Raw genomic sequence first — 15,315 nt, 5'->3', positions numbered from 1 at the left:
TACGTCATCGGGCAGCAGTGATGCTTTCATTATAATTTGGAATAATAGGAGTACAAAGATAACTCTATGTATTCTCTCCTCTCCTCTTCCTCTCTTTCTTATTTTGCTCAATATTGAAAGCATACGGAGTGCTCTATTTATAGAGCAACTCCAAGCACACATCTTTGACAATATAACTTCCTTCACCTCCCAAGTCAAGATTAATTTTATGAGCATTGAAAAACTACCCAATGTCTTCAGTTTCTATGTGGGCATTCATTACCCACTAGACTTTTCAACACTCCCCCTTGGATGCCCACATATCAACATGAGTTGCCTCGTTAAGATCTTGATCTATTTTTGGATGCTCCCCCTTGATGAGTATCTCCCCCTGATTTCAAATTATTTAGGCTGATTATTGATCCTGCTGCTTTAGTCTTTTAGCGGTGATAGTTGCCGAATGAGGTGTTTCACTTGTTGTTAACTTTCCACAGACTTGTTCTTGAACTGGGTTGGAGGGCCTTCTGCTAAACTTCCTCCAAAGGTCTGAATTTACCTATTTTATCTGGAGCTGAATTTGATTCAAGGATGGTGGACACTTGATCTTGAATCGGACTTGTGATTTCTTCAAAGGCCGTCTAGACTTGATCTTGAATGAAATTGGATCATGAGAAGCTTCATGTGACAAGTGATCTTAGGCTTTGTCGGGGATGAACTGACATGTGTTTGTTGTGATTGTCTCCACATGCTTCAATGTATCATTTTCACTTGCCTTACTTGTTCACTTTGCAGAAGTGGTATTTTCCTTATGCAGGTTTGACATCTTCTCTTGTAGTATTTGTCCTCTGATACAGGAGTGGAATGCAAACCTTGCATTTGAATGGACCATCACTTCTTGGTGGCAGCGAAAGTTTGAGTGGAGGTTCCGACATATTGCTTTCTCTGTCCTTGTCTTGGCAGGTAAGAACAAGGACAAAGGAAAGGACAGAGAGATTGCATGATATGAGATACTCTTACTCTCGTCCCTGATGATATGAGATACTCTTACTCTGGTATGACTTGTTTGTAGAGGTATTCTCAGAGAGGAAGAAAACTGAGTATTTCGAGATACTTTGTGAAAGATGCATTCTCGGAGATGAGGAAGAGTTAGATATTTTTCAGTTCTGCCTTGCCATAGAGGATAGAGGTTGACATATATATGGATTTCCCAATAGCAGGTAGTAGTGATGTGCCTTTACTCTTGTCAGCAACTGTGGTGTAATTAGAACAGTAAGATTCACGCGTTTTCAACTTTATCAGAGATCTTTGACAAAGTTGCACGTGATATCCAAGAGCTGAGATTGCGTCTGAGAAATGTTGACAGACGTCATGCAGGGAAATCCGGCTTTTGAAATTCAAAAATCGATGTCTCTTCGATTTTTGAATAAGTGGTCCTGTTGCCCATCCTTTTATAGAGATATCAATTTTGTTCAGAAACACTCAGAAAATTGTTGCCTGCAGAAATTTCCCTTTCTTGCACTTCTGAGATTTTATCTGACTTCCTTCATCATTTCTGAAAATGGTTTGCCCATCTAACATTTGCTTAGATTTGAGTCTCAAGATTGATACAGACGAGCAGCGTCAGGGTAACATATGGCACCCGTCCTTCTCATCTTCTAATGGTCCTCTTACGGTTGGGGACTCTGTGATGAAAAATAACATAACCGCTACAGTGGTAGCCATAAATCTTCTCACTCCAAAGGATAACAGAATCCTTTCAAACCGGTCTGATGAGGTAACCGTTCAAGACTCATTGGCTCTCAGTGTTCAATGTGCGAGCTCTGTAGCCAATATGGGCTAGCGCCTACTTACTCGAACTCACCAAGTTGAATCATTAATGGCTGAGGTGGCAAGTCTTAAACAAGAGATTAGAGGGCTCAAGCATGAGAATAGAGTGTTACACATGCTTGCAAATAATTACTCTACGAGCATGAAAATAAAGCTCGACCAGCTACTGGAATCCGAAGGTCGGACTCAAAATGACAATCGGGGGTTCGAGTCTTTATTTCAAAGACATCCATTGTCTTAGCTGTCTGGAGTTCCACCAATTATTGAGACTCCAAATAATCAACTTCTGGTGTCTTCCCCTTCTGGGGTACTTCCGAGTACTGAGGCTTCACATGAGCAACCTTTGTGAAGGTTCCCTCCTATTTGTTTGTTTTAACTCATGTGTATGTAATTTCTCGGAGATATTAATATATAAGTTTTATTTCATTCAGTTTATTGTGTTAAATACAATAAAGCATATATTTCACTAAGATGTGGTACTTCTAGACCAAATATCAATTTATCTTTACCCTCGCGAAAATAAATGATCATTCTTAGTGTCTAAACCATTTGAGTATTCAACTCATGATCTTCAATCCATAGGTTTTTTTAATATCATAAACATCATGGATAAGATTCGTGTTGGCATATTGTTCGATTCTGCAGTTCGAGACAATATTTTTCTCAACACTTTATAATCTTTCTTGACTCTTTAGGAGTCCCAATTTAATATCATCAACTCTTGCAAGAGATTTTAGTATGGTGCAACAATACCATAACGAAAATACTCACTAAGGCATTTATATCATCTATTGGTATTGAGTACATATTTTATGTTTTACCCTTCCGGGGCTTTCTTCAAGCAATTTGAATCCTTCAGGGATTTTCTACATTTTATGACACATTTTCCTTTAGAATTTATACAGAGCAATTCGCTTCCATGTATATTTGAGGGATTTACTTATGGAGATATGATGTGGGCGACTCATAACCCTTCGTATATAATTCTCCATTTATACGAACTCGTTTCCAACCTTGTGTCATATAATGTGAGTATATTTCACGGTATTACAAATGCCCATATGTAACCTTCAAGGTTCAACATCTTTTGACTATTTGTATTGTATCCAAGTATATAGGTCTATTTTTCCACGTTCTTACAAAATTATAATGGAATTGCCTTTCTCCATTTTGACCCATAATTTTGTTGATGGAAAAAGAACGGGATTCAATATCAACACAGCTCATTGATGAATTTAGTAGCTACTTGTAAAAACCAAAATTACCATTGGTTATCATCAATCTTTGATCCCATATTCTCATGTGCATGCGCATGCATAAAAGCTTTTCATTTCTTTTGAGATATCCATTGCCTCTTCAAGGGCATTACATTATCTCTTCCAGGATAGTCATAATTTAGAGAATGCGGATCATAACCTCCTCTTGAGCGTTATAGAGCTTGAATTTTAATCTCCACTTCCGGGAGTTGAGTCATTGAAACCTATACATCTATCATGCTTCATGCATGAGACATCAATATTCCCATGTCCGCGGATTGACCTTTTCGGGACAAGTATCCTTGCGACAACTGTCATGCGTCTGGCATGTGACAATTATGCAATAGTTCAGTAGTGCTATATTCTTCTTATTTCGAATGACTGAACCTTTTGAGTCTGAAGATCTGCCACGCTTCAGGCGTGTAACAGATAAATCATTTGCTGCCATATTATTTTGTCCAACAGGGACATTAATTCTTGTAGGCACATTTGCAGCAAGTATATGTGATTTTATCACTTTCGTTTCATCATTAAATGCATCTAGCATTTGATTTGCATATCGTTGCATCATTCAATTATTCCCACTTCGTTTGTATATTGATTGCTTCATGAATCAAAATAAGACAAATTCTATTCGTTCTTCTGTAACGGTTTTTTTTCTCATCATTCTTCTGGAATGATATTTCCTCATCGTTCTTCTGGAACGAAGTTATTTTCTGTTACATGAAAACATGTGGAGTGCTCTATTTATAGAGCAACTCCAAACTGATGCATTAACTACATGTTGAAACTTATAACACGTCCTCTGACAATACAATTCATATTCCACTTTTACTTTGCATGGGCATTGAAAACTTATGCCCATGCTGAAGACTTCTGCTAATATACTGTGTGAGCATTCAATGCCATCAGACTTTTCAACAGTTGACAAGTTAAAATGAAAACCCCAACTAAGAACTGCCCAAACAATTTAATTATTATTATTTTTGTTAACGAAGGAAACAATTGACCCTGTAACAAAACGGGTCATTTTGGATTCAATCATTTTCACCATAAATTTAACAGATTAAATTTGAATGACTCGCTAAAACATCTCTTTATGGTCAACTCAACCAAAGCTCAACTAAACCCAAGAATTTTCCAGCCCTATCTGCACCAAAACAGTATTTGCCATGGACTTTTGAGTGCTGAAGGAGTTATGGGGCCACAATTTTATTAATCAATATACTTCGAAGGTGACCTCTCAAAATCTGGTAGTCCTTATATCACTTTTGACCTAAAAATTTTGGTTCTAAGTCAAGTTCCTTACTACTACAGTTAAATGGCTCTTTTGCGTTGTAAATCTCAATCGCACTGCAGGGGCATTTCTATCATTTAATCCCCCTACTGCACTAAGCTTTACAAAAGCACAAAGTAAGCTGTCTGTAATCCGATTCAGATATCTTTTCCTGAAACACATGATTGCATTAAAAGTCCATTACAGCGAAGCTTCTTATTATTTTGTTTCTCTAAATCACATTTAATTATTTATTTATTTAGTTAATCTGTTTCTGAGTCGTCTTCAAAAATGGTTCTGTGGTGGAGTACTAGTCTTACAGCTAGAGGTTAGATTTTCACAGCAACACAGCCTTGTAGTCGTTTTCAGAATATTCATCTGTTTTCAAAAACGGGAGACTGAAAAACACCTTGCTTGCTTCTAACTTCTGTTCTAACTTCCAACATCAAACAAAGCAGCATTGTTTTGTTTGCTGAAGATCTCAGAAATTTTTTTCCGAGATCTGAAAACTCAGGACTCAGAAAACAGAAAACATGTTCAAGTCATGGAGCAAGAAGAAGAAGATAAGGGCTGTATTCCAACTGCAGTTTCAAGCAACGCAGGTATTGTTTTCAAACACAAAATCTAAAACCTTCTCCTTTCCTGTCACTTATTTCGAAATGGTTTTGTTCTGGATGGATTTATTTCGAAATTTTCGATTTCGAAACAAGTTCAGCTGAAATGCGACCTAATTATATATACAATATATATTGTGCGTGTGTGTGTGTGTGTGTAAACAGGATCATCATATTCGTACCTGGACTTTTTTTCTGACTGTTTTTTGTTCAGGTGCCAAAATTGAAGAAGCCTGCTTTGATGCTGTCGCTGGTGCCGGACGACGTCGGAAAGGCAACGGTGAAGCTGGGGAAAGCGGCGGTTCAGGACGGCACCTGCATTTGGGAGAATCCAGTTTTTGAGTCAGTGAAGCTCGTTGAGGAAGTAAAAACAGGAAAACTGAAAGAGAAGATTTATCACTTCATTGTTTCAAATGTATGGAAGAATCGAGTTTTTGGAGTTTTTTGGGTTTTCTAGTTTTGTAGTTTAGATGGGATTGTTTTGGTAATGTTGTAATTCAAAGGGGATTGTTGCAGGGATCTTCGAAATCAGGTTATCTCGGAGAAGCTTCAATTGATTTTGCAGATATTGTGGCGGAAACTGAACCGTTAAGCATCACACTGCCCCTTAAGTTTGCAAACTCTGGTGTGGTTTTACATGTGACAATTGACAGGATTCGGGAAGATGGTGATCAAAGGTGAGAATCCACACTCTATCACTCTATTCCTTCTCTAGTTTTGCTTTGTTTCGATATTTGTTTCGCTGTTCCCTTCGCTTGCGCAAGCTAGACATAAGATTTAATCTGATCTTCAGGGAAATCGAAGAGAGTGACGATCCAAGTCGTTCGCACCATAGCAGCGTAGATGGAAGCAACCACCAAAGTTTCAACGAAACGGTATGTATAGCACTTTCTTTTCAATCAAGTTAACTAGAATGACCTAAAATTTATGAATATTTAGTGGGAAAAAGGTGCCAGTTCTGGGATGAATCTGAGGATGGGAACTTGACTAGATGTAGTTCATGTTGCTGCAGAATAAAGGATATGCCCATCGTGACGCTGGCAGTTCCCTGTCACCCCCTGAAGTACCAACTTCTATGCCTCAAAATGGACATGCGGGTGCCAACGGAAGGAAAACCCACGTGCGTCAAAAATCAAGCTTGGATTGGTCTTCAGATGAAAGCTTATTTGACTCGCCAGACATTGTTGAAGACAAGCTTCCGACAGGAGTGCAAGCCGTTTCAGATGTTGATAAACTCAGAAATGAAATGACTGCTCTGAAGAGGCAGGCAGACCTATCGGAACTGGAATTGCAGTCTCTTCGGAAACAGATGGCCAAAGAGAGCAATCAAGGACAGAATCTGTCTAGACAGATTGTTTGCCTTAAAGAGGAGAGAGATGCGCTCAAAATGGAATGTGAACAACTTAAGTCCTCGCAGGGACGTGGTAATGGCAAACGGACTTTCAAAACGTTGCAGCCCGAGACTGAGGATACAAGAGCGCAGTTAGAAGCAATGAAGCAAGAGCTTAGTTCTGAAAAGAAAGCAAGAACCAATCTTCGCTTGCTGCTCGCGCAGACACAAGACTCAAATTCTGAGTTAGTCCTTGTCGTGAAGGATCTCGAAGATGCATTGGGAAAGAAAAATAGAGAGATATCTGATCTTTCAAGCAAGTTAGAAGCTGAAAAAATATCCAAAGTGATGGGAACATATTCCGCAGGAAGAAAAAAAGAGGTTGATCAGGAAATAGAATCATTGAAGCTTGACATCAGAGAACTTCTCAGTGAAATAGATACCCACCAGAAGAAGAGGGAAGAGCAAGATATGCGTATAAAACAGCTCAGCTTGGACTATGACCTTTTAAAGCAGGAAAAATATGACATCTCTATGAAGTTAGATCGAAACCAAGAACGAATACGAACAGAGATGGAAAATGAGCGAGCGGGTTATATGGCTACTATAAAAGAGCTTGAATCTCAGTTAGAGAGATCAGAAGAAACAATTGAGAAGCAAGCACATGAATTCTCAGAATGTTTGATGTCCATTCAGGAACTTGAAAGTGAACTTAAGTCTTTGGAGATGGATCGTGAGATGCAGGCCAAGGGATTTGAAGATAAACTCGAGGAAGTGATGAATGCCAAAGTTGAGCAGGAATACAGGGCCATCCAAGCCGAGGAAGCATTGAAGAAGACAAGGTCCAATAATTCTGATACGGTTGAGCGCCTTCAAGAGGAATTTAGAAAGCTTTCTGTGGAAATGACGTCTAAGGTTGATGAAACTGAGAAGCAGGTCACAAAAGTGATGACAGAGGCTAATGAACTGCGCCGGCAGAACAGAATTCTGGAAGAGATGCTCCAGAAAGCCAATGAAGAGTTAGAGCTGATTAAGGGTGAGACTGAAGTAAAATTGCAAGATCTTGTCAACCAGATTGAGGTGAAAGCAAAACGTATAGAACAGATGTCTTCGGAACTAGACAATACATCAAAGCAACTTGAAAAAGTAAAGAGGCGTGAGGAAGAAGAGCATGAAGCTCTCTCAATGAAAATCCAAATGCTCGAAGCTGAGATAGAAAGGCTCACAGACGAGAATTCTAACTCCAGACAGGAGAAAGATAAATTGAGAGGAGATTTGGAACAAATGAAGAAATTAATTGCAGAAAATGAGATGCTGATCCAGTGTCTGAGTGTTGAAAAGGAAAATTTGGAGAAAAGATTTGTTTCAGCAAAGCGGGATACAGAGAAAACGCTTGAAGAACTTACTGACATTAGATCTTTGAAAGATGTGAAGGAAACAACAATTGCTTCTCTGAACTCCGAAGTGGAAAACCTGAAGACCCAGCACAGCAAGTTGTTGGATACGTTGAAAAAAGAAGCGTTGGCAAAAGAAAGCTTGAAGAAACAAATATCTCAATTACAAGCTGAGGTACAAAAGAAAGTCAGCAACTCAAAGAAAACGGTTAAGAATACCAACGGACAAAGGTACACTCATTTTATCAAGCAAAATTAACTCAACTAATTATACCATTTTATCTGCATATAGGTTTTTTGTTTTTATTATGTTGATGAGAATATGCATGTAAATGTGAACACAAACACGTACAATCACCAGTAAAAGTAGATTGCGACTTATTTAACTTCATTTCATTTCACAGGAAAGTAGAAGATTGCTCGGAGAAACAGTTGAAAGCCACCATTGATGAGAATAAGTGTACGGATTTGATGACCGAATTGACATTGCTGAAAGAAAGAAACAAATCTATGGAAGACGAACTGAAGGAAATGGAAGAAAGATATTCTGAGATAAGTCTCAGATTCGCAGAGGTTGAAGGTGAAAGGCAACAACTTGTAATGACCGTGCGTAACCTCAAAAACAGCAAGAAGAACTAGCTTCCTATGAGGTTTTGATAACAGGGCTTGGAAAAGGGAATGGGAATCTCATTCAGCAAGAGGCTGGGTTTTCGGTCTTTCTGCAGAATGTCCAAAGGTTAAGAAATAGGGTGTGCAGCAATAGACATTAGGTTTTCATAAATCTGTTGTTCATCGTTCTCCAATTCGAATCACTACAGAATCACCAAACTTTGGAACTCGAAAGATGAAGATCCAGGATTCATATGAGTTGAAATTTCATGAATATTGTACCATTTTCATTATGGTTAACACAGTATTTCTGTCATACAGGCATTACTCATTCGTCCTTGCTATTCGTCTCATAGACTTAAGTAAATGCCAAGAATGCATCAGCCTAGCTGTTGAACATTTTTTGCCAGATGACATCTAGCATGGACAATGTAACTTAAAAATGAGATGCTCAAGCTTAACAATAAGAGACCAACTATATTTCAACCATTTTTTCATTGATATTACTTACACGGACTCGGGACTTCCAGACAGAGCTACAGAAGTACTGACTCAGAAATAGAGATGCAAACAGTTATCATTTTATGTTCGGCCAGGTAAACACAAAAAGAAACAAATTCCATTTTTCTGTAGTAATTGGGAAGCAATCTAAAACCATGATCCTTAACCATAAGCTCTGAGCCAACACACCTTGCCGTTTCATGTTTGCATCTGAAACTTTTTCCTGACACCATGAGCTCCATCACTCCATACCAACTTAGTCTGGTTTCCACTATCTTTCGTTGCAAAAGATAGTGTCTGCAGTTGATTGAGTGGATAAATAAAAGACTCAGTATGAAACTGTCAATGCTTCGATGATAGGAATACCATCTATGCATATGATTTATAATACAAGAAAAAAAAGACTCTCAAGATGCCAAAAAAGATGCTAGACAAACCTGTCTTGCTCTTTTATCAATAGGTGTCCACTCGGTAAGAGGAGGAGCTGAAATTGTTTCATTCTTTGATGAGCTTGATGATTGTAAAGGTCGCTTCTGCCTCTTTTTTCCTGGGAACTTTCTTGGAGTGTTGCCACCTTGGTACTTGTAAAAATCAAGAATAGACGGACTTCTTCTCTTGGTAACCTTTGATACATTCCCTGGATAACCCAGACTAGGGCCAGATAAGTCACCAGGAAGCGACTGCTGACGCAACCTGCTCTTTTCCTTGATTCTGTTCAGAAACTCTATTGTCCAGGGAGTATTTTTCTGTGAACTGCCTGAACGGAGAGCTTTTGAGAGTGGTGTTCCTCCATAATGTGATATATCATTTCCGTAGAGATGTAGCCCTTGTGTTCCTCCATAGGGTGATATATCATTTTCATGGAAATGTAGCCCTTGAGATTTCCCCCCAGACCTCTTCATGAAAGCCTCCTCTAAGGGCTTGTTACGGTTTGTTAAGGGAAAAACATCATATTCGAGATTTGTATCTGAGTAATTGTTGGCTCCAACTTGCGAAATTTTTCCCAGGTTTTCTGCAGAACGCCAAACAGTTGGAGTTGAGTTGATTTCAGCAGCTGTTGGGAAAGTACGGTGACTACTTGAACCAAATGACAATTTTCTTGCAGCTTTAGACTTCCTTGTGGAATCCATGTCCAACTCAGGCATCTGAGATGAGAATTTCATAGAGTTGCCAATAAAAGAAAAGTCCTCATCTAATACAGGACTACCTTTTAGGTCAACAACTTCTCCTTTTAGGTCCTCATGCAGAACCTCAGAATTCTTGTTATAGAAATCAAAATTCTTCATGATAGGCGTATCTGATCCTCGTTTCTGACCTGACAGCTTATCCTTCAACGATGAACGGGACCTTTTTATCTCATTTAATACCTGAGGCCCTTTGGAGATTTGAGAATCATATGGCTCGAAAACCTTAAAAGGATTCATCATCATATCCATATCTAAACCCACTTCTTGATCAAACAAGTCATTCTGAGAGAACCTAGACTTTCTGAACTCATCAATTATTTTGGGGCTTTTTGACATACATGAATCAGCTAACTTGGAAGCTGTAGAAGGATTCAAGATGTCGGTACTGAATTGGTTCAACGGCTCCAGGTGCAAGAATTCATCCGTTTGTAACTCATATTTGTCAGGACTACCATTGTATTTTCGTTTCTTTCTTTCCAAAACAAGATTCCGATTATATCTTCCCGAGTCCGGACCTGAAGACACTGAAGAGGAGCAGTCCGTCATAATTGATTTAGAATCTGCCGGTTCACCATATTTGCATAAAGTACTAAATAGTGTGATACTTTCATCAGGAACATGATATTTTTGGATTACACTCATCCTGGTTTCATGGGACGATTCAAGAAACACTTTGAGCAAGCCTCCTGAAGACAGTATTGCATGAGCTGTCAAAGCATTTACTGAAGGAAATCTGGTAAGGAATGATTCTGCAAGACTTTCCGACTCAGGCATTCGAGGATATATAAACCTATTCGACTTTGTGGCATGTCCCATGCAGCTCAATATAATTTCATCAGTCAACTCAGATGAATATGAGTTGAAAAGCTGCAAATCAATTCCCAGGCCCGCTGCTGCAGCATAAAGTCCATCTGAGTACTCCATTACAGTGGAGAGGAAGCTGTTTTCTCCCTCAAAGATCTGTTGAAAGAGAAACACTAGAATAATAAGTTATATCAGTTCAGTGTGGAAAACGCAAACAAAGAAAGTTAAAAACTACGAAAAATAGTTTCGGTAACTACCATAAAGCAGCCACTGAAAGTGAAACTCAGCAACGTCAAAACATTTGTGGCAATGTTCTCAATGCACAAAGGTAAGCATGAAGAAGCTTCATCAAGAGTGGTTGCTTTCTTTCCAATGTTTTTGCAGTCATACCACACTAAACAAATTGCAGAACTGATTATGATATCCACAGGTAAATCTGAATCACGTTCTACTACTTGTACCCCTTCTTTCTCCATTGCAAGAATTTTTTGGTAGGTACTTCTTCTAGATACTATCATTTCCTTATCAAGATTTTGAGTGTTTACAACAATGACCATCTCAGGGAAAGAGACCATGCTCTGCTGAAAACGCTCAGCTTCCACTGCAGATGGCACAGAAAGATTAGGTAGGGGCATACTGCTAGCTTCTACTTCATCTGCACCTTCTTTATAACTCATATCACTCTTTTCCTGACCAGGAAAAATGTCCGAGAGTTTCTCTGACTGCTGATCATTCATATTCTCAACTGGAGCAGATATAGAATAGGACTGCTCTCCCTGGGCATACATCTGGTGTTAGCATATTTGAATAGAAAGGTAATTGAGTTGGAATTTATAAGCTATCCATAAATGAAACAAATAAACAATGAGATTAATGAGGGAGGGATAAATTCAAATAATTAACGGTTAAACCTTTGGAAATGTAGCATTAGCAACTGTGGTAACTGCACAATTACTATTTCCACCTGTAGAGGCCTTCTGGGGATTCAAGAAAAAGCCGATATCATTGAATTGTGACATAGACTTGAAAAGTGATGAAGCCCTCTCAGCGCCTCTTTTATCAATATGCTCTCCAATTTTTTTCTGTGGAAAAGCGCCGCCTGACAATTTGCCTGAAGTATCTCCAAGATGACCAGCAAGCATAGGAATGCCATCAGAGGGCAACTCCTGTAATTCTTTGTTTTCTTCTGTATTAAACTCATCTACTGCAGCATCGGAGAAAGCAAAATCATACACCAGCTTTCCATCATCATAAGAGTCCCAATCAAAACAGGTGCTCAGTGAATTTGTATCCTCCAAGATTTTCTGATGGGAGAAAGAAATTTGACAGTTGCATTTGTCTTTCTCGAGAAAATGCCAATCCAAGTAAATCCTATCTGATGCAGATAGGGGTAGCGGCTGTAAGTTAGTTAGTGTTTCCTCCATAACAACATATGAAGAACATATCTTTTCATGATCAGAGAGAACAGGCACAGGCAATGATTTAAATGTGTCATCGACAAGGGCTAGCTCATGACTAACAATCAAAGTATTGAAGTTTATGTGTCCATGAAACATCCAGTCACAAGTTTCTGGTTCATTTGGTGTTAGGGTACTAATGAGGACTTCAAAATGCTGAGATGAGTTCAAATCAAGAATCTGAAATTCTTCAAAAACAACCGGGCTTACAGACTGGAAACAAGCACCCGTGGATGTCCCTTGATATGTGATGTTTCCCTGAATCTGTGGCATTTCCACCATGCTTAATAAATCCATTTCAGGGGTAATCTCAAGAGACCCGAGATCAGATCGAAGATCTAAAAGACCCTCCAAGATCCCGTATTCCCTTGTACCCAAAAGCTCCTTGCCATTCAGGTTATCTTTTTTATCCCCATGCTGGGGCTCAATTTTTTCATAAACAGAAGAAAGTTCATCCTCTACAGACAAACCTGTCAAAGTTGGCAGAGTTATCTCATTTACTTCCAATAAAGGGAAATTCTGATAGAAGTGCATTTGGTCCTTGTAAGAACAATCATCTTCAAACATATAAGCCTTTTGATCCATGGAATACTCTGAATGAAAGTCTTCAACTGTATGAACTGACTCATGAACTTCCCAAGGAAACTCCAGTGTACGATTAAGCATTTCCTGAAAGGAATACAGCACCACATTAACAGCCCTTAGACAAACTTAATATCAGTAACTTGTTAACAAAAGTAAACAATAATGCACAGTAAACTTGTTATAATACATGCACACCAAATTCAAAATTAGTCAATCCAACCCCTTCCATACCTATAGTGATTCTAAGATCCGCCCTATCAAATGTCTATCCAGAGAATGACATAAGTTAAAAACCTCAGAATCACTATCTAATATGATAACCAACAAAAAAAAAAAAAAAAACTACGGTTATTATTATTACAATGTTCACCATTAAAATTAATAACACATATAAGGACAAGTCATCCGGAGGTTGAGAAGTGCCAATGTTAATTGAAATCATGCGTCAACTAATTAGAAAGACCAAAGCAAATTATAACTGAATCGTAAATTTATAAGAAACTTACTAAATTATTCTCAGCCTCTGGAACTTCTGAAAGAAACAGGAGCCCCTCTTTCTCATAAATGTAAGCATTTTCCTGCAGATAAGAGACAAGGTATTATGGATGCAGAACCAAATTGTATATTAGCAACTGATTAGTGGACATTCATTTTACCACGAATACATCCAACTCTGGTGTTTCAAAGCGGAGGATTTCATATGGGTGTGCATCTTTCTCTGCATCTCTTCTGCCATTATCCTTCTACAGTAACATAAGTTTGACTACTCAGTTCTCAGACAAGAACAAACATGATAAGGCTCTTATGATATGAGAATTCCATAGGCATACTTTTCGAAAGTCAGTCCCATGAGTCTTGGAACCAAAAGTTATCTGATCCTCCGATCCCTTCTCTTCTTTAAGATCCTCGGCTTTCTGCTGCAGGTCATCACAAACAAATATATTTTGCGAATAACAATAATCACAGTTTTCACAGATACTTTTGAATTACTTTAAAATGTAATTACTATAACTACTTAACATATAAGTTCAGTTTCAGAATTCGTAAACTTCTATCAACTTTGACATCAAAGTAAGACCCTGTGCAGTTAAATAAAAGAGAAATTACAGGCTTCATACAATTCACCGCCCTCATTTCAGATTTTCGAACATGAACCTAAGACTAAAATAAATAAAACAAAATACCTACTTAGTTTCTCATTTTCCAGAGTCTCCATATACTACATAGCGGAAAATCGAACTTATAAGAACAGTCTGTAGCAGGAGCAAAGATAAATTACTAAAAACAATAATTATTAAATATCTTTGTTTCCTAAATACTAATGTCAGCAACCGAAATCTATCATTGATCGCTAGTTTAGTTATTTTCCTTTTTCTTTTAAACTTAATTAGTTAATATTAAATTTCAAATTACGTTGAATAAGTAAGAAATATAATAACAATTCACGACAATTCTGGATTTAATTTTATTCTGATACATGATACGCTATTAGCCAAACAAAACCTATAACTACATTGAACGATAAAACTCAGTAATCTATTTTTCTTTCAACAATAACCAACGCAATAATGCGGTAATTCAACTTCAATCCAAATTAAGTTACAAAATCAACTGCATTACGGATAATCAACAAATTCCGAAGCCGATTCAGCACATTACCTCCCAAAACTGCAGCTCACGGCTTCCGGAACCGAAACTTCTAGAACTCGGAGACGAATCGCCGGCCTCGAAGTCCGCAACACTGATAACGATCTTCTGAGGAAGAACATCGGAGAAGAACTTGGAGAGAGCGGCTCCGATCGGCAATTGCTCGATTTGGAGCGAGACTTCGAGTTCGGAGTCGAAGCGGGGGAGTTGGAGGCCGTCGAAGGCGGTGGAGAGATTGGAGGGAGGGAGGTGAGGGATCGGAAGGTGGAGGAAGGTTGTGGATTCCGGGGTTTGGGTTGGAGTGGCGGTGAAGTAGTCGATGTTGAGGTAGCGAGTTCGCATTTCAGCTTCAGAATTTTGAGACGCAACGGACTGTTTTGGTTTCAGAGGAATTCACAATTTGGCGCTTTAAATTTCGGCCGTTTTATTGATACGGATAGGGTCGTTTGTGCTAAAATGCGCCGGGTGTGTACTATGCACTAGAATGCGGAAACTATATCTTGCGTTGGATGGATAATGTAATAATTCGGTCTTCGCATCCAACGGCATGCATGTAATCACGATTAAGATTATGAATTGAGGTGCTTAAATCTCCATTTTTGTTTTTGTCAAAAAAAATAAAATAAAATAAAATAAACCACATGTGGCTTCACCACGCCAGTTTTCAATCCGGAGGTCGGAAAGACTCATAAAGGTATTTCAGCCTTCTCTGGACACTATCGTGCGATACATCAGTGCCAAAAATTGAACTTATGACGTATCGTATGAAATACGAACCTGGAATGTCCCGAACCACTGGGCCACTCCGTGGTGGTTAAAACTCCATTATGAACTTATTGATTTTAGTTT

The 15,315-nt window shown here is 38.6% G+C and overlaps 2 protein-coding genes across 4 annotated transcripts; one reads left to right on the top strand and one right to left on the bottom strand.

Annotated features, from left to right (window-relative positions):
* Positions 1-4,398: 4,398 nt before the first annotated feature.
* LOC103940887 (sarcolemmal membrane-associated protein) lies at positions 4,399-8,601 on the top strand. 2 transcript variants are annotated; one of them, XM_048565120.1, is made up of 7 exons: positions 4,399-4,666; positions 4,797-4,940; positions 5,167-5,367; positions 5,469-5,629; positions 5,746-5,827; positions 5,965-7,907; positions 8,081-8,601. In XM_048565120.1, the coding sequence occupies exons 2-7, from the start codon at positions 4,872-4,874 to the stop codon at positions 8,313-8,315; spliced, it is 2,691 nt and encodes an 896-aa protein (XP_048421077.1). In that variant the 5' UTR covers positions 4,399-4,666; positions 4,797-4,871; the 3' UTR covers positions 8,316-8,601. The 2 variants fall into 2 exon arrangements, with proteins under 2 accessions (XP_048421077.1, XP_009349344.2); XM_009351069.3 differs by having other exon boundaries at positions 4,399-4,940.
* Positions 5,135-14,617, bottom strand: LOC103960583 (protein SHORTAGE IN CHIASMATA 1-like). Of its 2 annotated transcripts, none has more exons than XM_018650709.2 (8): positions 14,479-14,617; positions 13,476-13,736; positions 13,326-13,397; positions 11,689-12,903; positions 11,035-11,553; positions 9,224-10,933; positions 8,976-9,083; positions 5,135-5,267 (listed from the first exon to the last, which is right to left on the bottom strand). In XM_018650709.2, the coding sequence occupies exons 4-7, from the start codon at positions 12,898-12,900 to the stop codon at positions 8,985-8,987; spliced, it is 3,540 nt and encodes a 1,179-aa protein (XP_018506225.2). In that variant the 5' UTR covers positions 12,901-12,903; positions 13,326-13,397; positions 13,476-13,736; positions 14,479-14,617; the 3' UTR covers positions 5,135-5,267; positions 8,976-8,984. The 2 variants fall into 2 exon arrangements, with proteins under 2 accessions (XP_018506225.2, XP_048421076.1); XM_048565119.1 differs by having other exon boundaries at positions 13,476-13,733; positions 14,479-14,616.
* Between the last annotated feature and the right edge of the window lie 698 nt (positions 14,618-15,315).

Source organism: the organism of the source record quoted next, unplaced genomic scaffold (assembly GCF_019419815.1).
Source record: "Pyrus x bretschneideri cultivar Hongxiangsu unplaced genomic scaffold, Pyrus_bretschneideri_v1 Contig4, whole genome shotgun sequence".
Lineage (NCBI taxonomy): Eukaryota > Viridiplantae > Streptophyta > Magnoliopsida > Rosales > Rosaceae > Pyrus > Pyrus x bretschneideri.
Note: the sequence above shows the minus strand (reverse complement) of the source record. Positions and strands in the feature narration are given on the sequence as shown.